The 21,794-nt window shown below is 41.7% G+C and overlaps 1 protein-coding gene and 1 pseudogene across 4 annotated transcripts in view; one reads left to right on the top strand and one right to left on the bottom strand.

The window, feature by feature from the left end:
- ARHGAP26 (Rho GTPase activating protein 26) overlaps positions 1-21,794 on the top strand; it is a 408,339-nt gene that overhangs the window by 329,399 nt on the left and 57,146 nt on the right. For all 4 annotated transcript variants that reach the window (XM_036423211.2, XM_036423210.2, XM_036423209.2 and 1 more), the window contains exon 20: positions 780-933. In XM_036423211.2, coding sequence (XP_036279104.1) covers positions 780-933 — 154 coding nt within the window. The remainder of the gene's footprint in view (positions 1-779; positions 934-21,794) is intronic.
- LOC118711927 lies at positions 14,082-14,178 on the bottom strand (annotated as a pseudogene).

Genomic DNA, 21,794 nt, shown 5'->3' with positions numbered 1-21,794 from the left:
GGACTGAAAGGTCTCAGGTTCGATTCCAGTCAAGGGCATTACCTTGGTTGCTGGGCACATCTCCAGTAGGAGGTGTGCAGGAGGCAGCTGATCGATGTTTCTCTCTCATCGATGTTTCTAACTCTCTATCCCTCTCCCTTCCTCTCTGTAAAAAATCAATAAAATATACAAAGAACTAACTTGAAGCTAAACATCAATTGGCTAGAGCTACAGCAACCCAGAGGATATATGTAGGGAGCATCAGGAATTTAGGTTACAGAGTCATAAGGAAGTAGATGACCAACTAGTAGACCTTGATGGTTACTTGCGATAGAATCAGAATTAGGATGTGGCCTGTGCAATTTAGACAACATGGGGGCAGGAGTGTTTGAATAAAAGGTGAATGGCACAGAAACCAGGAGGATCTGGTTGAACACAAAGGGCTATGGAGGTTGTTCTCTGCTCTGACCATCTGCCAGTCAAAATAAGATACAACTTATGGAACAGTGGTAGGGCTACTCTTAGGAAAAAGGCTGGTCAAATTAAAAGGGTTGGGGCTAGGGGAGGAGGTATGTCCTATCAAACTAAGGAGGGGTTTTACTCTAAAATATCAGGTGACCTATTTCTCTTTTATTTCCTTTCTCACTTGTCATTCATATCCTTTCTTATGTCCCATTTTTAGCTTCACTGGCCCAGAGATCTCAATCCAATTTCAATATTTGTAAATTTTTATATATGTGGGAATAGACTACCCCTATGGAGTAATAATATGGGGCTTGTGTCCTTTTGTTTTTCCCCAGAAGAACAAAGAAACAGCATCATTAACTCCAGTTTGGAATCTGTCGTCTCATCAAATGCAAACAGCATCCTTAATTCTAGCAGCAGCTTACAGCCCAACATGAACTCCAGTGACCCAGACCTGGATGTGCTCAAACCCACCCGGCCCAACTCACTGTAAGTATGTTTGCTTCCCTGCTACGGCAGGCCCTCTGTCAGCAATTCTGCTGAGAATTTGCTCTCAGGCCCAATCTGACTTTGAGCATCGCCCTATGAACGTTATTTAAGTTTCCCTAAACTTGGAGCTTGGCTAGTTTGTTACGGGTTAATCATTATTCACAACATACTGCTTCTTGGCCTTGGTGATCTATGATTTGCCATCCTGCTGAGATGCTTTGGTGATGGCTATTGCTATTGCCTGTGCTGGCTGCTGGGCATGAAAAGCAATTTGTTTTGGTTTTATGAACATCCAGGCACTGTTGTAGCTCAGTAGATCACAAGCCAGGTCTGTTTCTTTCATACATGTTGTCTTGGTTTCCCTCCTCCCTGACTGTGTTGACAATGTTCAGTTCCAGAAAAAGAAAAAGAAAAAAAAAGAGCTCCCAGTAGCCCTTTGGGCCTTCAGCCCTTCCAACCTTAGTGTGACCGTGATCACATACAAGGGCTAAAAAAGAGGAGCACCATTGTTGCTTCATTCTTGGGTTTCAAGCACCCATAGCCAAGACAGGCAGTTTTGGGGCTGCTTGTCCAAACCTCCACGGAAATTGTATGTACTCTGTTAGAGCCAGAAAGTCCTCCCTTGTGGTTTCATCCCACATTGCTTAGCATGCTTCCTCAGACCACCGCATAAATCGTGTCAACCAGAGCTTTTGCGGAAAGAATGTGAGGCCATGACCAGCACAGCTGGACTTTGAGGCTGCAGTTGTATAAGACTCGGGAAAAGCAGAGTTGACTTTGCCTTTCTCTAGTGAAAATAGTTTGTGGTTCAGCCACAGATTGCTCTCAGGCAGTTGTTTTACATGGTGAGACATTGGGATAACAGAGCCTTTCCAAGCCCCTTTCTAGGCTAAGGTGTGTGAATGAATGCACCTTAGCATTCTATCTCATTAAGATGGTTACAGATGTGCAAAATGGGTCCAGCAATTTTTGCCTTAGAAGGGTCTAAGGTACATTAAGGTTTGGGAGGAAAAATGACTCTAAAGTCAACTTAAAAGTTAATTATACAGAGAATACAACAACAGTATAGGATGAAATCATGCATTGAGAAAGTCAGGTCTCATTTTAGTTATTGGCTTTAAATCCTACCTTGATATTCAGGAAGTTAAATGACTTAGCTATTTTTTGGTAATATGTTTCTTCAGCAAGTAGTGGACCAGTGCCTTAAGAGCTCAAAATAATTTAACAAGTTCTGGTTATGGGCAGTGAGTTTCTCTGGCTCCCCAAGGCCAGACTGAATGACCCAGGTGCTCCTAAGCCATTAAAGAGATTCTTGTTCTCCACCCCACCCCCATTTTGTTTAATCTCTGTACCTACCAGTTGCTGAGGTTATTTGTTGCTCAGCATGAGCAAAGTTGAACTTCTAGCCCAGGCTGCTTTATATCTTCTGATTCTAGCTGTCATACCAACTATTGAATAGTTTTCTTTAATCTTTGTTTTCAGCAGCTAAGGGCTGGGAGCCCCCTGAGTCACTGCTCAGTACAGTTTGTCCAAAGAGGCTGCTTGAACAGCTAAGTAGAAAGGGGGGTCTTTTTAACAGGCCCTCGAAGAGGGGGCTTAGGCTTTTTATTTTCTGATTGTCTTGTGATTTGTTTTACATAAAATACTGTGGAGTGACTCAGTCTATTCCACACCAAACGGGAGGGAGGAGGGGGGTGTCCCTGAATGCTGCAGATTTGGGGGGGAGGGCTTTCCCAGGGAAGGGAGGGTGATACCAGGAACAGTTCTACCTTTATTCTGAGGAGGAGGGTTAGAGGTAGATATGTGGTGTTTCTAGCAGGACTGTGGTCCTGCTGAGCTCGGGGAAGGTCTGACTGACACCTGTGAGTCTTGAGCTCAAGGCAGACTGTTCCTGAGACTGGAGTGCTGATCCCAGCACAGACACCAGAGTTTTCCATGCCCCAAACACAGGCCAAGCACACAGGTCCTGCAGGCTCTCCAGTAGGTTCAATGACCATTTCTGTCACTCAGGGCAGTGGGATGCTGTGACTCCCATTGTCTTCTGTGTGGAATTCGCCTGAGTGGCCATAGATACAGGCGGAGTAGTCCTGGAAAACAGAAGTCACAGTATGTTCCCTGAGAAAATTGATTCTGTGAAGTCTGTCAGCACACTGCCATGGTGACTGGGCTCAGATGAAGCCAAGTGGGACTGGTGGGTCTTAGCCTCCATTCTGGATCCTTTCATTCCCTTCAATACTGTTCACTTTGAAGTGCACAGAAAGCCTTGAATGGGAACACTTAATGAATGATGCAGATGAAAACAAAACACAGAATCAATGGTGGTGGATTACCATTAGCTTGTTTGACTATTAATTGAGCATAAGGTAGGGAACTAGTCACCAGAAAACGGTCTGTTCTTTTTATTTTATTCATTTGTTTTTCATTATTTTCATAATGACTGGAACGATCACTGTGACTGTGTAACAATCATAATGAAAGAAACACATTGTGACTCAGCACCCTTTGGTACTTCAGAGACTACATTTTGCTGTCTCATTGGTAAATTGGTGCTAATTCTCCAAGGAGATCAGGCCCCTCTTGTCTGTATGGGCATAGTGCTAACTCAGGCATCACAATTAGAGATGCCACCATTCTAGCCATGCCAGGGCAAGACTGCAGGGTTTAAATCTTTGGCAGGTCCTCCTGAAGACCAAAGGATACTTGGTAAGCCAGGACAAAAGTCCAGCTAGCCTGAAATTGTCAGCAAGTATTCTCTCCTATTTTGTGACCAAACCTATGCTAAGCTATCTTGGGTAAATGAGAAAAAAGAGTTTACAGCCTGGCTAAGGAGGAAAGACAGTGGTATATGGCAGTGCTAATTGGGACTTGTAGCTTTTAAGTGTGTTTAGAGTTCAACAACTAATAACTGAATATCTGATGAGTACATGCACCAGTCAGAGTATTGGAGAAGGTAGGGTAGACAAAATGTGAGGTAGGCCTTAGATAAGATTTTATTTGTGGATGAAGTACATTCCAGCCCAGCCTGTGTGGGTCAACCCATGAACCAGGAGATCACATGCATGGGTTGTGGGCTCCATACCCAATGGGGGGCATGCAGGAGGCAGCCAAAAGACGATTCGCATAATTCATGTTTCTGTATCTCTCTCCTTCTCCCTTCCTATCTCTGAAATCAATAAAAAAAATGAAAAGAAAAGAAAGAAGGCATTTGAGGTAAGGTATATGACAGAAGCAGAGATGATCCAAGATGGAAAAATAGCCTATAGTCATGTGATGAGGGAGGGACAACTTACTAGTTCCTTCCCTAGCACTATCAGTATATGTCTATCCAATCTTTAAAATCAAGACACTTCTTACAAAAATCCAGATTTCATAGACATCCACTGGGGAAAAAAAAAAAAAAGAATCTAGACCTAGACCTTATATCTCTCATAAAAATTAACTCAAATTAGATCCTAGACCTAAATATAAAATAATAAAATTTCTAGGAGACAGCATAAAAGAATGTCTAGGTGACTTTAGGTTTGACAATGACTAATTAGATACAATACCAAAAGCATAGTTTATTACATTAAAAATTGGTCAGTTGGGCTTACTGTAGGTTAAAAAGTTCTGCTCTGCAAAAGACACTATTAAGACAATGAAAAGCCAAGCCACAGACTAGGAGAAAATATTTGCAGAAAAGAAAATAAGTAAACACAGAACAAAATAGAAATAGAGGCATAGATACTTGGAACAGACAGACAGCTGTCAGAGGGGGAGCAAAGTTGGGGCGGGGCGGGGGGGGGCTGAACTAAAGAAGGTGAAGGGGCCGGGACCGGTTTGGCTCAATGGATAGAGCGTCGGCTTGGGGACTGAAGGGTCCCGGGTTCGATTCCGGTCAAGGGCATGTACCTTGGTTGCGGGCATATCCCCAGTAGGGGGTGTGCAAGAGGCAGCTGATCGATGACTCTCTCTCATCGATGTTTCTAACTCTCTATCTCTCTCCCTTCCTCTCTGTATAAAATCAATAAAATATATTAAAAAAAAAAATAAAATAAAAAAAATAAAAAAAAAGAAGGTGAAGGGATTAAGCAAACACACACACGCACACACACATACATCATAGACACAGAAAACAGTGTGGTGATAGACAGAGGGAAAGGAGGATGGGGAGTAGATGGAGGTGGGCAAACTGGGGAAAATGGGGATGGAAAGAGATTTGGCTTGGGATGTTGGACACATGATGTACTATGCAGATGATGTTTTGTTGACTTGTAGACTTGAAACCTGTATGATTTTGTGAACCAATGTTACCCAAGAAATTCAATTAAAAATCAATAAAATAAAAAACAAATGACTCTAAACAAATTTGATAAAGGACCAGTATCCAGAATACACAAAGTGCTCTTAAAATTCAACAATAAGTAAACAAACAACCCAATTAAAATCTAGGGAAAATATCTAGATAGATACCTAACAAAAGAAGACATACAGATGCAAATAAGCACATGAAAAGATGCTTAACATCTTGTGTCATTAAGGAATTCCAAGTTAAAACAATGATATATCATTACACACATATTAGAGTGGCTAAAATCCAAAACACTGACATCAAATGCCAGCGAGGATGTGGAGAAACAAGAACTCTCATGTGTTGCAGATGGGAATGCAGAATGACACAGCCATGTGGAAAGATAATTTGGCAGTTTCATACAAAACTAAACATAGACTTATCACATGACCAATCTAGGAATCACACTCTTAGGTGTTTACCCGAATAAGGTGAAAATTGATGTCCACATAAACACCTGCCCACAAATGTTTAAAGCAGCTTTATTCAGAATTGCCAAAACTTGGAAGCAACCAAGATGTCCTTTGTTAAGTGAATAGATAAACAAGTTGTGGTACAATGGAATATTATTTAGTAATTAGAGAACTGAGCTATCAAGTCATGAGAAGACATGGATGAATCTTAAATTTATATTACCAAGTGAAAGAAGCCACTGTAAAAAGATGGTATGATGCCAACTATATAACATTCGGGAAAAGTAAAACTATAGAGTCAGTAAAATGATTCTGGATAGTAGATTCAAAACATTATGCATTTATCAAAACTCATAAAACCTGTACAACCCAAGGAGCAAATCCCCAGGTTGTAAACTATGAACTTTAATGAATAATAATGTATCAATGTTGGTTCATTAGTTTTAACAAATGTACCACACTAATGAAAGATGTTAATAATAACATTTAGGCAGTGGGTAGAGGAAAATGGAAACTCTGTTATTTTGAGCAGTTTTTCTGTAAATCTAAAACTGCTTGAAAAAATAAAATCTATTTAAATACTTTTTTAAATCTAGATTTCTAGCTTATTTTCAAAAATTATAAAATATGACCACATTGAACCCATATGTTACTTGGTATTAAATGATGTTCTTCGGTCTCTATCTTCTCACATTTGGCCTTTTATATATTTTGCCTGTTGGCCTGAGATAGATTAAATATGGCCAAAGAACCTTAGCAGCCCCTCCCACTAGAAGGAAGAGTCTTTCTAGCGTTTCCTAGGCTGGCCTTTACACTTAGATTTATTTGGCCAATAGATTATGGTAGAAGTAACATCATGTGACTTACATGCCCAGGCCACAAGGCTTTCTTTTTGGTACCAAGCTGTCATGTAAAAGAGCTCTGTCTAGCCTCCAAGAGAAAATCCCAGCTCCCCCAGCCTAGCCTACACACATGACAACAATCAGTTGAAAGCAGCCACATGAGTGAGTCTTGGAAAGACTAACAGAAAATCTGCCCAGTCAACCCACAGATCCATGAAAAATAACACATTGTGGCTGTGTTAAATCACTGAATTTGGACCAATTTAATTCAGTAATAATTAACGACACAAGCCCTGTGAGTTTGTGACCATGGAGTCAAGGGCAACTAACTACCTTGGAATGGGGCTGGGCTACCTGGGTAAGTTAGAAAAGGATGGAAGGTTCTTACTGGAGAGTGGCAGCATGAGGACAATTTTTAGGATCTTCTTTGAAAGAAAATGACTCATAAATGAGATTCTAAGAAGTTAAGAAACAAAACAAAACTCATAGGTAATGGTTGAAACAATGAGAAAGATAGCTCAAGCACTGGCATGGAAAGCAGGAAACGCTGGATAATCTTGGCACTAACATCAACTAGCCAGTGCCAGCCCTTGGCCATGAACGTGCCCATCTCCTCACTCCCTGTGGAAGAATGGGGTTGACCTGATATATTGGATAGTGATTTACCTCCTATATCCATTAGAATATAATAGCAATGAAAAAAGAAACCCTAATTTTTAAAAATCACTGTATCTTCAGCATTCAGACTAATGTCTGACCTGTCCAAGAACAGAGCTTGTTCAATGGACTGCAGGAGGAAAAGTCACTCTCTCCTCCCACAATGAATAATAGAGTTGGCGTTGTTCCACTACCTTCTGGAAGACAGTGATTTTTAAGGAAGAAATAAACAAAAGTCAGGGCCCATCCCACTGCCTAAGATACTGCAGTCATCCTCCAAATTAAAAATGATTAGGTGAATGCTTTAGACCAGCGGTCACCGACCTTTTGGACCTTATGCACCACAAGTGGTCCAAGAACCACCAGTTGGCGACCGCTGCTTTAGATCACTGGGGTAAATATGGAGGGGCTTGTTAAGATGGAAAGAAGATTAGAAGATGGAGGAATAAGTACAGCAAAGTGGGCGGGGGGTTGAAGTTCTCTCTTCCTAAGTGGTCCCTACTCCAAAAAAATAACTACTACCCAGTAGCCCCATCAATGAAATGAATTTTTCTCTTCTTTTCCACTTAGCATACACATACATGCATTTCCAAGGTATTTCTGGTGACTTAAAAGATGTGTGCATGCCAAGCACCTTCAAATTCTGCCAGAGTCAACCGTCCTCTCCCATCTTAGTGGCCAGTGAGAGGCGGGAGCACAGCCCCTGGAATTCAGAGGATAAACAAGGCCTGCTTCCAGGCAGACTTGTTTCTCTGAGGCGCTGTTGGTCTCTGAAGCGCTATTGGCTCCTCCTGATTTTGATGCAATTGCTCTTGGATGAAATCTGGGGGAAACTTGCCTTCAGAGATATCTCTGAAATTTTACTTATGTTTTACTTAAAATTCAGTCGTTATTCATTTAACAAATATTATTTGAACACCTACTGTGTGCCAGACATTAGTCTGAGTGCTAAAGATACAGTGATTTCTAAAAATCAGGGTTTCTTTTTTCATTGATATTATATTCTAATGGATATAGGAGGCAAATCACTATATAATATATCAGAGCTGTTACATTCTTTAGGAAAACTAATGTAGAGTTAAGGAGGTATGGATTTGAAGGGGAAAGAAGCAAATTTCTTTAGTTCTTTGTGGCTTAGTTTCCTCATCTGTAAAATAAGGTAATCGTACCCTCCTCAAAAAGGTGTGACGGTTAAATGAGATCATTCTTTATCTCATTTACATTTTTATCACCATGAATGTCAGTCAATATTATTTAGGAGGGCCTCCCTACCGTACCCTTTCTCTCTTTCTACTCTCTCAGCCCTGGTGTGTATTTTTTGTGTGTAGACAGATGTCCTCACCTGTCCCCACTACTTCCCACCATGAATCTGAGACCCGAGCAGTCAGTCCAGCCCTTGAGTTATCAGTGAAAAGAAGGAACTTCTATAGAGGCAGGTGCTGCCCCACTTTAAATAAAGACCAGGCTGGGTAGGCACACTTATTCCTGAAAACTTTGGAAACCTCCAGATCCCATGGATACTTGGTGAACTTTATGCATAGCTGTTACTTATTGAGGCCAAATGAATCACAAAATAAATAATATGCATTACACAAGTGATAATTTGTTGCATATTTTTAAACTGATTTTACCATCTCAGTGCCACTTTATGCCAAAACAGTTACACCCAAGAAGGCGGCTCTAATTTTACTATAGTGATCTTTCTTTGTCATCTTTGGAATGCCCGGATTTGAGAGAGGAAGCTTTCCTCTTTGTTTGAATCAATGTTCTGTGGAGGAGGCTCTTTCCTGTTGAGTTGAGGATTCTGTTTCTCACCGGCCTCCAAGTAGAAAAGGTTTCTTCCCACTTTTCCCAGAAAACTTGGTGGCATTTCCCACCTTGGGAAATAACTTGAGAGCATAATCATTTTCACAAGGAGTCAGTGGCCTTTTCTTGTTCCTCCTCTGCCTGTTCCTCCTGTGATGGTTCCAGCCTGCTCATTCACGGTCCTTTCGTGGACAAGCCTCCAAACACCCCTTTGACACCCAAGGTTCCTGGGGCCGCCACCGCCACACAGCATCTCCAAGTACCAGGGCATGTTCCCATTTTTTCAGAGGTGGCCACTGGTGTGAGCCATATTCTTGTTTTCTGAGTGGCTTTCTGTCAGCTTTTCCGGTTCCCCAGCCAAGGTCTCCCTCTCCAGTCAGGAGTCCAGCTGGCTTCCTTGGTTGAGGGTGGGGATTCCTGCCTGGTGACCCATCCGATTTTTATTGGATAAATGTATTCGGTCACTAGTGGTTCTTTTTCACATAGAAATTGCTTGAGGCAGCCCACACACTTTAATAACCCAGCAGGATTTTGTTCCCAAGCACCAGGGCTGCCAGTGGCGCTTGGATCTGTACAGCCTGTCAGCAGAGGGGGTGTGGGAGGAGGCGGGATGGGACACAGTTCCTGCGCTTAGCCACGTCCCTGTTTTCCAGCACAGCAAAATCACAAATGGAAGAATGTTTTTTTTTCACATGCATTATTTTCTTTCCCCCTTTGCAAGCTAAAATCCCATAAAGAGGCTGTGTATTTTTTCAAATAATTAATCTTGCTGATATTCTACAATTCCCAAAATTTGCCAGGGCACACACACACTAGATGCGAAAAGCCTTGGAGTTGAATTAAACAAATGAATAAATTTCACCCTGAATTTAGCTGCCCCCAACTGCCGCATGGCACTGCATTGTATGTGTATAGGTGGGTGTTAGGCATTTTAAATCTTGATTTTTTAGTAGAGTCTTTGGGGGAAGGAAAGAGGCTTAAGATTGTTGTGTGGCTTTAGGCACAATTATGCCTGCAAGGGGACTTGGAGGGAACTCTAAAATGCCATTTTTCTCACTAAGGGTTAGATTTAAAGTTGTTTCTTTCTCTCTGTATAAAAATTGGGGGAATCTTATTGGTAGTTCAGATACTAAATTGGGTAACTGAAAATCATATTAGAGTTAAAGTACTGTCTTTTAAACCTTTTTAGTCAGTCTGGAAAGCAGATGCTTACTCAGCTGAGAACACATTTCTAGTTAGAAAAGGCATCGGGATCTTTTTTTAACCCCTCCTCTGCTTTAAGAATCTAAAAAACGAAGCAGCATCTACTGCCAACTTCATTGGTCTCAGATGCTGGGCAGAGTCTCAGCCCAGGGCAGTGCTTCTCGGGGGAGGGGGGGAGCGGGGGGTGCTCCTGGGACCAGAGTCGATGGCATCACCTGGGACCCTGCTAGGTATACACATTCTCAGGCTCCACTCCAGACTTACAGTTCAACGGCTACTCTGGAGGAGGAGCCCAGCACTGTTTTAACAAGCCCTGATTCTGCCAGGTGTTAAAGTCTATGGTCCTAGTGCAGTGGTCAGCAAACTCATTAGTCAACAGAGCCAAATATCCACAGTACAACCATTGAAATTTCTTTTGAGAGCCAAATTTTTTAAACTTAAACTTCTTCTAATGCCAATTCTTCAAAATAAACTCTCCCAGGCTGTAGTGTTTTGTGGAAGAGCCCCACTCAAGGGGCCAAAGAGCCACATGTGCTCACGAGCCACAGTTTGCCGATCACTGTCCTACTGCATTAGGGTGATTGACTTCTACGAGAACAAAGTCAGGATTTGTCTCATTGTAAAGCCACTGGCACTCTGATTGTGCCTGCAGTGATGACAGTAGTATGGCTCAAGAACAGCCTGCTCTTAGCCTTTGAGATTTGTTACAACTTATTGAGCTAAGGACTGATGGGTTTGCTTCTCAGGGAAACCCATTTAGCTCACTGGTGCTGCACTTTCCAGCTTCCCAGGGAAGCCAGCCAGCTGCTTTGCAAATGCATGCATTGTGGTCACAAATAAGAAGGTTGGTGCATCAGTTAAGCAAGCCAACAGATTTTTTAAAATGTGCACCTACTATGTATAACATAGAAAATCAAGAACTTTGGCTTGAAAGGAAACCAGCCTTTGGGGTCTGTGATATGAGGAAAGCAGTGGGCTCACATCAGCATGTTCAAGAGAGGAGACTTCTGAGTCAGCATTCCCCATTCTGTGCCGGGAGTGGGGACGGGTGGAAGGGCAAGGACTGACTTGGATAAAGTTCAGCAGATTCCTGACTAAGAGGGATGTCCATTATGAATTTCCCTAAGGGCATGTGTTATGCCACATTTCCACAGTTCAGGAAATGCTATTCTAAATCAATACTTCTCTTTTGAGGGGGGAAATGTATTTCTCATAATGTTTGGCATTATTATGGCAAAGATTCTTCAGGAGAATGGAGATTTAGTTCATGTATAAATTTACTGCCACAAATAGCTAACTGAAGGACACAATAGGGGCAATCGTGCACAGAAAGGTGTGGGATCTGGTGTAGGAAAAACCTATGAAGCCCGTAGTGAAGCCTATTTTCTAACTGTGTCAACTTGGGCAAGTGATTTGCCTTCTCTGAGCTAAACCTATTCTGTGCAATGATAATAATAGTAAAAAAAAAAAAAAAAAAAAAAAAAAGGAATAGTAAGACCCACCTTCAAGGTTGCTGTGAGTGTCAGATGGAATGATGCCTGTATACCACTTACTAAATCGCCTGGTTCGTAATAAGTGGTTAATAAAAATTGGTTGCTACTATTGTTTTTTATTTCCTTATCAGTATTTGCTCTTAGGCTGCCCTCTTACCAATGAACAGTCCCCTAGGGTTGATTTCTCTCAGTGGTGGCGGTAGATATTCAGTGTTTGCTTTTGTTTGTTTGATCCTGGTGTGAAACAAACCAACCCCGATTAAAATTATTGAGATAATCACTTTAAAACAAATTAAAACACCTCACCTTAAATTAACTACCAATAAAAAATACACTGAAGTCAATAGAAGTGCTCCTCTTAGGAGACAGGGTTCAAGCTGTTTGCCCCAAGTCAGCAGGCTTAGTGTTTGCTCAGGGGAGCTTTGTTAAGCCGTCTGCCCTATTGTATCTCTATTGGATGGACCAACTGGACCCATACTAATTAGGCTAGAACCTAATTGCAATCCTGAGCTTTCACTGGGGGATAATTGAGCCTCACGAATTCCTTTGCAGCCTGTGACTCTGTGAATTGGACTGTCATTGTGGCTAAAAGAAAAACCATTTCTGGAAGGAATTATTCTGAAATTCTGACCTTAGTCATTCCCTGCATTTGCTCTGTCAGGTTCTCTTCCAGTGCCTGTCAGTTTCCTTCTCAAGCAAGCAGTGGGACTGTTCCTGGCTGTTGTCAAAATGCTCAGAAAAGGGATAAAATTGTGGCTGCAAGGACCACCTCATTGCCTTATGTGAAGAAACCATGTCTTCGGAGATAACCGAGATGATATTTTCTACAAAGAAATAAAAGCAAAGATGTCTATCCGGGGAGGCAGTTAGAATCCTAAGAAGAAACTTTAGCACATTGAAAATAGCATAATTCAAGGAGGGTTTGTTACAAAGGAGTTGAGGCAGGAGTAGTGGCACACAAATAATTACTATCCTTAGGCTGAATGGCTTGAGCAGGAAGTGTTTATTAGAACTCAGAAGAGGAGAGAGTTCTATAGAGTTGATACCTCAAAAGGACCTTTGGTCAGTCGAGGGACCCAGCCAGGTGGAAGCAACCTATCAGAAAAGAAGACAGGAATAAGCACCCTATCACTCTCCTTCCTCCTGCTAATCTCCTGCCAGAGCTCCCCCTTGGTGAACCAACAGGAATCCAGAGGGTGCGGGAAACTCTGTTGATCCATGCTGGTTACTCCCCGAAAAGATGATAGCATGGAGAGTGGCTGCCATCCAGCATAGACTTATATTGCATGCCATTTATAAAAACCAAGGATTGCGCCAGAGCTCCAGTGGTGCCATCGGTTATCACGCAGTACTTACAAAAGCCAAGGATTGGGACCACAAGGGATTATAGAGCACTGCCTCAATAAATTATAGAGAGGAGCACTATCCAGGACAGCAGAGGAATGAGGTAAATCTGAATGCGCTGGTATGAAGCAATCTTCACAGGTGCATTAAGGGCAAAAGCAAGGTTCAAGAGCCACTGTGGTTCTCAGAGCCCACTGCACATTAGCATTGCCTGGGGAGCCTCATATAAAAAATACCAACACCTAGGCCTCTTCCTTGGAGCCTCAGAGTTCATTGATCTGGGGTGAGATCTGACTTTGGATATTTTTCTTTTCTTTGTTTTAAATATAATTTTATTGATTTCAGAGAGGAAGAGAGAGATAGAAACATCAATGGTGAGAGGGAATCATTGATTGGCTGCCTCCTGCATGCCTCCCTACAGGGGACTGAGCCCACAACCCAAGCATGCGCCCTTCACTGGAATCGAACCTGGGACCCTTGAGTCTGCAGACCAATGCTCTATACACTGAGCCAAAATGGCTAGGGTTGGGTATGTTTCTTAAACTTCTGGAAGTGATTTAGATACATAGCTAGATTTAAAAACCATTAGTGAGCATTGCATGGTCCTTATATAAGAATCCAGGGCATATACACAGATATGTGTACATGTATGCAATATTTCTGGAAAGATGCAGGGGAATGAATCTGTGGCTGTCTCTGATGAAGTCCGGTGGGACAGTAGCCTGTGGTAGAAGCAACACTGGCTTCTTCTTTTCGTGATCATGGTATCTCCCCTGCCAGATAAGTATGGCTTCTTCTTTTCAACAATACTCTTTTGTAGAATTGGAATTCTTTTACATGTGCATGCATTGATTGTTCTGGTTTGAAAACTCGAATAAACATAGATTTCCCCAGTTTTGAAATCACCATTTCTTTTATTGTCTCCTAAAAGTTGTGGGGTGCATCTTTGTGAGAAGGAATTTATTAATACATGTGCTTTTATTTTTCTCTAGTTTTATTGAACAACAGTTGACCTACATCACTCTATATGTTTAAGGCATACAGTATGATGACTTGATTTTAAAAGTAGGAACACTTCATGAATTTGCCTGGCATCCTTGCACAGGGGCCATGCTGTATCATTAAGTTTTGAGTATATGTGCTGCCAAAGGGAGCAGAGGAATTTTCTTTAACCTTTAAAGGTTATTATAGTCTCAAAGCTAGGGATTTGCATACGGAGATGCTGTTTGGTTGAAGAATAGGCCCTGTACCAAGAAGGTGTTGGTTTTGGTGTAAGATAATAAAATTAAGTCTGTTTGCATTATTTAATAGTCACATGTCTCCTCCACATCAGGCTGGCTTGTCCAAGGCTCCAGTTTGGTTTAGTAATCGGTAACCCTGGGGACGGCAGAGGAAATTTGTCTAGGGAGCTAAGTAGAGTGGATCCTGTTAGACCCTTGCATCTGGACTGATATCAGATTTCTTATTAATTTGGGAAGCCCTAACTTAGGAAACCAGAAAGTCATATTTTACATAGAGCAGCTAGCGACTTGTGAACTCCTCTTCTAGCCCCTCAGCTGACATAGTGAAATTTAAGCAGTTCAGTTTTTCTTGAGCTATATATAGTTCTTTCACCTGATCTCCATCTGTCATCTTCCATCTTCTGCCCACCCAATTTCCTTTGAAAGCCGCATTTTAAATGAGTATAATGGAAAAACCTTAACTCCTGACCTTTGTGGAGATACATTAGAGTTACTCAATAATAATTAGCAGTTGCCCTGGTAACCCCAGATGCACTGCTGAAATCACCTCTATTCGTCACTGTCACCTGCCTTCTAGGCAGTATGATCACCTGCTTCCTGCTGATGAAAAGCGGGACAATTTAGTATTTTCATGATCCTTTTCAGCTTCTATTTTAATAGAAGGAATACTGTTTGTCATTAGACATAGTAAAAAGAACTGTTTTTGTTTTGTTTATTTAGTGACTAAAGCAGAGAATCATCCTGGGTTTTAAGCAAGTTGAAAAATCCTGTTCAGCTTCATTGTGTTCACCACTGCATTCAAAACCTTAGAAGATTTAGCAGGTGAAACTTTCAGATTAGAATTTAGGATAGCACTCGGCTGGAATGGGAGAAAGACTGGCAAGGCCCTCATTATGTCCTCTCAGACATCTAAGTCAAGGATGATGAGAACCCATTAACATCAGCACTTTGACCGGAAGAAGACTGCTTGAAAGTTGGAAAAGTCAAACTTGAAGCATAAGAGAGGTTTCTTCAAAGAAATGTTGACTTTGACTCTTGTTTCAGAAGAAGCCTATATTCTTCCTTAACCTCCATACACCGTGCCTCACTGTACGGACCTCGTGGTAGGAATGCCATATAACTCTCCATTCCCTCTGGGGGAGAAATCCACACCCTTTTACACACATAGTGCATCCTCTTTCCCTTTCTTCCGTTGATCCTTTGTGTGAAAGTGGAATTAGAGGAAATATGCCTTTAGTCATCCCATGGCATCACTTACACTATGCAATTGTCTCAGTGAAAATAAACTGACAGGAAATCAGGAGTCAAGAATTGAGTCATGGGAGACCTGGACATGTTCACCCAGTAGAGACAAGATCTACACGTTAGTGACCAACATGGCCATGGGGTCATCCCAATAGCAGTCAGACACAGCACTGTCCAAGGGACAACTGCAGTGAAGTCACTTTTTGCAGAAAAATACCCACTAACTGCTCTTGTACGATATTCTACCCTTTCTTAAATCTCAAAGGAATGCAGACTTATTTTATTCTTATGTGCCTCTGTGGAATATGGCACCACCAGTTGAATATTTGCTGCTGTACCAAGGAGCCCTCACGGATGTCAGCATTCAAAATTGGCTACATCTGACAGATAGTCCCTTCCTAGTCAATAGCAAACACTTACTAAATCCTTCCGTTAAGGACACTGTTCCAGATATAGGAAAGAAATAGCCTTCCTTCAAATCTCTTGCAGCCCAGATGGGGGAAGTCAGATCTGCATATGTAACAGTATTGCTGTTAATACAAGACAGATTTTCAGTAGTAAGTGAGTGGCCTGGTCATTCACTCAAATTAATTTATGTTTGAATCTATTTTGTCTTTTCTGTTTACATTGTGTGAGCAGGGTTTTCAGTAATCTGCCTACTTCATCTTCTAAATCTACACTGACATTTGTACTTTCCTTGCCTGCCTTGGTCTAGCTGACTGAGAGAGATGAAGGAGTTCTAGTTTTGTGACCCAACTCTTTCTATCCTGTTGGCCAGAAATCTTCCTATGTCTCAGACTCTGCACTTGTCAAGCACTGGGTTTATAAAAGAAAAGTTGGTGACATGTCCCAAGTGCATGTGGATGTGTTTTTTTTCTGAAGAGTTTTCTATGGAGCTAACATTTTAGATGCCAAAAAAGAAATTAAAATTTGCACCCTAAGAAAGATATAGAGAGAAAAAAGATTGAAAATTTGGAATTTGATCATTTGAATATGTTGCTTTTTTGACCCTTTGTATACTATAAACGTCTATAAATGCAAGCTGCAGACCTTCCCCACACACCACAGGCATCTATAGCTGCAAACCTCACATATCAACTCTGATCGCCAAATTTTAAAATTAGACTTGTTAGTGACATCTCTGGGTTTATAAAGAAAATCGTGGTAACTTAAATTCGTAAATATTCCAGCATATATGGAAGAAATGGGAATGGTTTCTGTTTTGGACAGGTGGCAGTTAATTGAAGTCTTCCCCACTATCACTATAGAATTTCTCATTCGAACAGTTCTCCATCGGGAAAGTACTTTTTCCCCCCTCCCAAACAATACTTGAGGCAAAAATCTAACACTTTTTAATATAAGCTCTACACTAAATATCCTGTTAAATTAGAATTTAATTCTTACCTGGAAGGATGGCTTTCTGGCCTTATATGGAAAAAGAAAGTTCTTGAGAATTAGTTCTTTAAACTCTGAGTCAGACTAGCCAAAAAAAAAAAAAAAAAAAAAAAAAGTGAAATGGACCGAGCCTTGCCATAGGTCAAGAAAACTTTTGCTGGTAAGTTTTATTGCAACACCCAGATTTCTGTGTAGGATTTTCTGATTCTCAATCTATAAGGAAATCCTGAATCATAAACCAACGCCCCTCTTCCTCACAAGCCAGCTATTAAGTTCTGCCTTTAATTTCAGCACAAGTCAATGAGGGTCCTGTGCCTACAAGCAGGCACCCTGCTTCATCATTGCAAAGAAACTCTTCCTGCTGTAATTTTCTTTGCATACATGGCTGTTTTATCCAGGCTCTTCTTTTACTTCCAGAAATGTCAGCTCAGGAGTTTATTCCTACCAAGGTACAATTCAGTATCCTGTCCCAAAGGTGGTATAAAGGGAGGCTTACTAGAACCTGAGTGGAGGCCTACCCAGTTTGGTTCAGTGTTAGAATGTGGACCTGAAGACTGAAGGGTCTCAGCTTCGATTCTGGTCAAGGCTCCAGTCAGGGTGTGTGAGGGAGGCAACCAATTGGTGTGTCTCTTTTGCTCTCCTCCTCCCTTCCACTCTCTCTAAAAATCAATAGAACAAAAATATCTTCCAGTGAAGATTAACAACAACAAAAAGAACCTAAGTTGAGTTGATATTTTGAATACTGCTTGCCCTGAATCGGGCCATGGGGAGCTCTATTAGCCATATCCTCGGTGCTCCTGTTGGCAGAGCCATCTTCCAGTCTTATTCCTTAATTTTGCTGTGTCTCGTAAACAAATTCATTAAATGTGGCACCTCAGGAAGAATTAGGTTTCTATATACAAAGGGTTTAGCTGAAACCTAAGACCCTTGCACATGTGTCAAACACAAGGCCCGCGGGCCAAATCCGTCCCGCCAGGCCTTGCAATGTGGCCTGCACCGCGCTGTCATCACTCCGCTGCATTTCCATCACAATGACAGTTTATGACTGTTCAGTAAACCATTCGGCCCGCGATTTAGGCTGGATTTTAGATTTTGGCCCCTTCTCTGATTGAGTTTGACACCCCTACTTTAGAGTATGATTATGTAATCAGTGTGTCAAGCCCCCAAAATAGGAGAGCAATGTGGTTTTGGGTAGAATCCTGTTTGTGTGCTGCCATAAGCTTAGCTTTATTCAGATTCATCTAGAAAAAAAAATTGTAGAAAAGAGAAAGAAATTGTCATCTCTGCTCAAGTGAGCTGATTTGTGTTTTGCCACTGTATAGAGATATCAGCTTTCTCTGAAAAGGACAGGATAACTCTGACCTTGCACATTATGGAGGGCTGCCTTGGCTCCGTGTGGTGCTGGGGCTGTGTGGTGCTGTGCCAAGCTGGGGGTAGAATCAGGACTCCTAGGGATCATGCTTTGGTTTCACCAAGTGGGGCATATTGGTTGAGATTTTTGGAGACAGGGTATAGAGATGAGGGGGTTGTCAGTTGGGGAGGAACTTTAGGAAACAAAGCTCTATAAAAGGAATTTTTTATGGAGTTTATCCCATGTGGTGTGTGATATAAATCCTCTCCCATGTCACCTCATAAAGTCTTTGGTAAAAATCAGGTTTTCATTATTTGGTCTGTCACAGTGTGAAGAGCGTAGGTTCTGGGGAAGACTTACTTGAGTGCATAGCCCAACTTCACTGCTTATTAACTTTATTGCCGTGAAGTTATTTGATCTCTGTAAGCCTCATCTGGTTAGTAAGTACTTTATGGGGTGATTGTGCAGATATAATGAAATAGTTCCCATAAAGCATTTAGCATTGTTTCTAGCACATAATAAATGCTCAATAAAAGTTGCCTGCCATAAATATTGTCAAATATTGTTATTTTAACAATAACTGAGCATGGGAATGCCCTAGAAGGGTTATACTGAAGAGCTGATCCTTACAGGCTGAGAAGGGGATTTAGTCAGATCTGAGTTACAGTATAATACAACTCCTCCCCCAATGAGTCTAGAACAATCCCAATTATACACCTGGTAGTGAGCATCAGAGTAGTTCTGAGTACTCTGAACTAGAAGAGCCCACACCTTCTGGTTCCTAGCCTGGTTGGATACACTGAGGTTACCTTGGGATGGGGAGAGTGGGGGCAGAATCACAGGCCAGGAACCCAGGAGAGGCTGGAAAGAGCTGGAACTATAGGGATGTGGGGTCTTTTGGAAGAAGGCCAGCCTGCCCCAGAATGAAGTGGAGCACCACCACACTTCAGCGCTTTGAGTTGTTGGCCCTTTCAGCATCCAACTCCACCCCCCTCCTGCACTCCCACTGGGTGCTACCCCACCAGGCTTAATCTTTACCACTATTCAGGATAGGCATCTTTTCCCCCGTATGGCTTCTGAGTCCATGGCTTTGGATTGTCCTGACCTCATGGCTTTACTCTCCACAGAATTGAATTCTGTGCTTCCCAGCCCTAATTCCTGAGAGAACAAATCTGACTGACTGAGCTAGCTTTCTGCTGGGCCCCATCCTTGGCTGGTCGCCAGCCTCTGGATCAGAGGCCCTGAGGCAGGTGCTTCTACAGTTTAATCATCTGTTCCCAGAAGGGGCTAAATTATAGAACTTTCCAGCAAGAACTGGGGTGAGAACAGGTTCTAAGATTGTCCATGTCCCAGACATACCTTATTTTGCACACAATAACAAGCTTGGCTCCTAGATTTTATGTCATTCAACACTTTGGAATACTCCACTCTGTAATTCACACAACAGACAGGTAATACAGTTGACCCTTGAACAACACGGTTTAGACTGTGTTCATTCACTTATATGATTTTTTCCCCCAATAAATGTACAGTCAGTGCTTCCTAGTCTCAGGTTTTGCATCAGTGGATTCAGCCAACCAAAATCAAAAACAGTATTTTCAATATTAGGTTGGGAGTCCACGGATACAGAGACTGTATGCATTGTTCTCTTTATGTCATTTTATGTAAGAGGTTTTGATGTCTATAGGGGTTCCTGGAGCCAATCCCCACAGGTACAGGGAGCTGTAGTAAAGTTTGGGGGAGTCAAAGTTATTCATTGATTTTCGCCTGCACAGGGGTTGGCACCTCTAACTCTTGTGTTGTTTAAGAGTCACCTATAATTGCTGATGAGGCATGGTGCAGAACTTAAAAAAAAAAAAAAGAACTGAGATAATACAGAATCTGGATAAAGAGCAAGCCGCTCTTTACACTTCACAGAACCTTGGGTCAAAAATTATGTAACAACACAAGACAGTAATTCATTTAAAGTAGTTTTTTAAGGTAAAAAGTGTTCTGTATCTTAGATTTCTATTGGTTAAAATAAAACCTGGGTGCTTAAATAATTAAGTGTGACTTATTTGTAGATTTACAAGAGGGAAAATTCCCTTCACTGATAAAGATTTTGTAGCACAATTCTAGTTTTAGTTTGGGGAAATGAGGAGAGGATCTAATTAAGCCAGGCTGACCACAATATTTCCATTGGTGGTGGTTGTTTTTTTATTTGTTTGTTTGTTTGGGTTTTTGTGTTTTTTTAAAACTGGAGCTGGGTTAAGATTCTGTCTTGCCCTCTGGAATGGTGAGCAGCCATGCTCCCCACCACAGTGAGAAAGCCCAGTTGCTGTCATTCCAATCTGCAGAGAGAAGCAGAAAGAACACAGTGGGAGCAACACTAGAGAGGTGGCTTACTGTACTCCTTTTTCCTTCAGGGCATTTCCATTTTCTGCAACTAAGTATTCCTCACTCAACAGGAATTAATGTCCTCACTGTGACATTAATGATGAGTTAGATGGCAATAGTGTCCTTAGTAAGGAGAGATAATGGAAATAGAAAACATATTAATATATGAAATAAATCTCATATAACCAATACGTGCTATAGGACAGAGTGCTGCTGGAATTCCCCAACAGGAGAAATGACTTTGAGCTGGAATGGTCGAGGAAGAGTTTGTGATCAGATTGGCATTTGAACTTGGGTCTTGAAAGATGGGTTGGATTTAGACAGAAGGGGCTTGGACTATTCTGGGCAAGGGGAACTGTAAGGAAAGACTCAGAGGTAGGAACATATAGGGCACGTGCTGCTCGTAATTGATTTTGTCTGAACATATGCTTTTCATCTATTATGTTACAATTGTTTTGTTTCTTATGTCAATATGATTCTCCTTTAGGCGCTAAAGCTGGGAAAGCCTAATAACGTTGTCTTCCCATTCCAAAATTCCATGCTAGCTGGATCCCAATGGAACATCTTCTATCGATTTATCTTGTGTAATTAACTTGCCTGAAACAATTCCTAGTTTCATCACAGTTTTGCTTCACAGTCAAATAGACTTCACCATCTGGAACTCCTCTATTTTTTTTATTGTTGACAATATTACACATGTCCCCCATTTTCTCCTCCCCGCCCCACCCCGGCTTTCCCCACACAGTTGTTTGTGTCCATGGGTTATGCACATATGCATATATGTTGGAACTCCTCTATTTTTTTTAGCCCAAATTCTTCCACCAAGGGTCTGATTACATTTCTAAGTGTTACACAAGACCCTACAATATTCTTCTTATCCTCTTTGCTTTGAGTTTTTTACTGTAAAAAACTAACAATGTAGGTTTGAAAATAAGCTATATTCCTCCTGTCTGTGTTACAACCCAAGAACAAGTGCATCCGGCACATTCTGACATCTTCAGGTTTCAGCAAGGGCTGTCTACCTTGGAGTCAGGCTGTACCTCTAAGAGATTACCTCTGAATTTGTAATGGATAGAGCTGTAGAGGGCCGCCTGAAATGGCACATGGACATCCTTTAAATTGTCAGCTGAGCCCGAGACACTGGCAGAGTCCATGTCCCAGTTAC

The sequence above is a fragment of the Pipistrellus kuhlii genome, unplaced genomic scaffold (assembly GCF_014108245.1).
Source record: "Pipistrellus kuhlii isolate mPipKuh1 unplaced genomic scaffold, mPipKuh1.p scaffold_m20_p_8, whole genome shotgun sequence".
Lineage (NCBI taxonomy): Eukaryota > Metazoa > Chordata > Mammalia > Chiroptera > Vespertilionidae > Pipistrellus > Pipistrellus kuhlii.
Note: the sequence above shows the minus strand (reverse complement) of the source record. Positions and strands in the feature narration are given on the sequence as shown.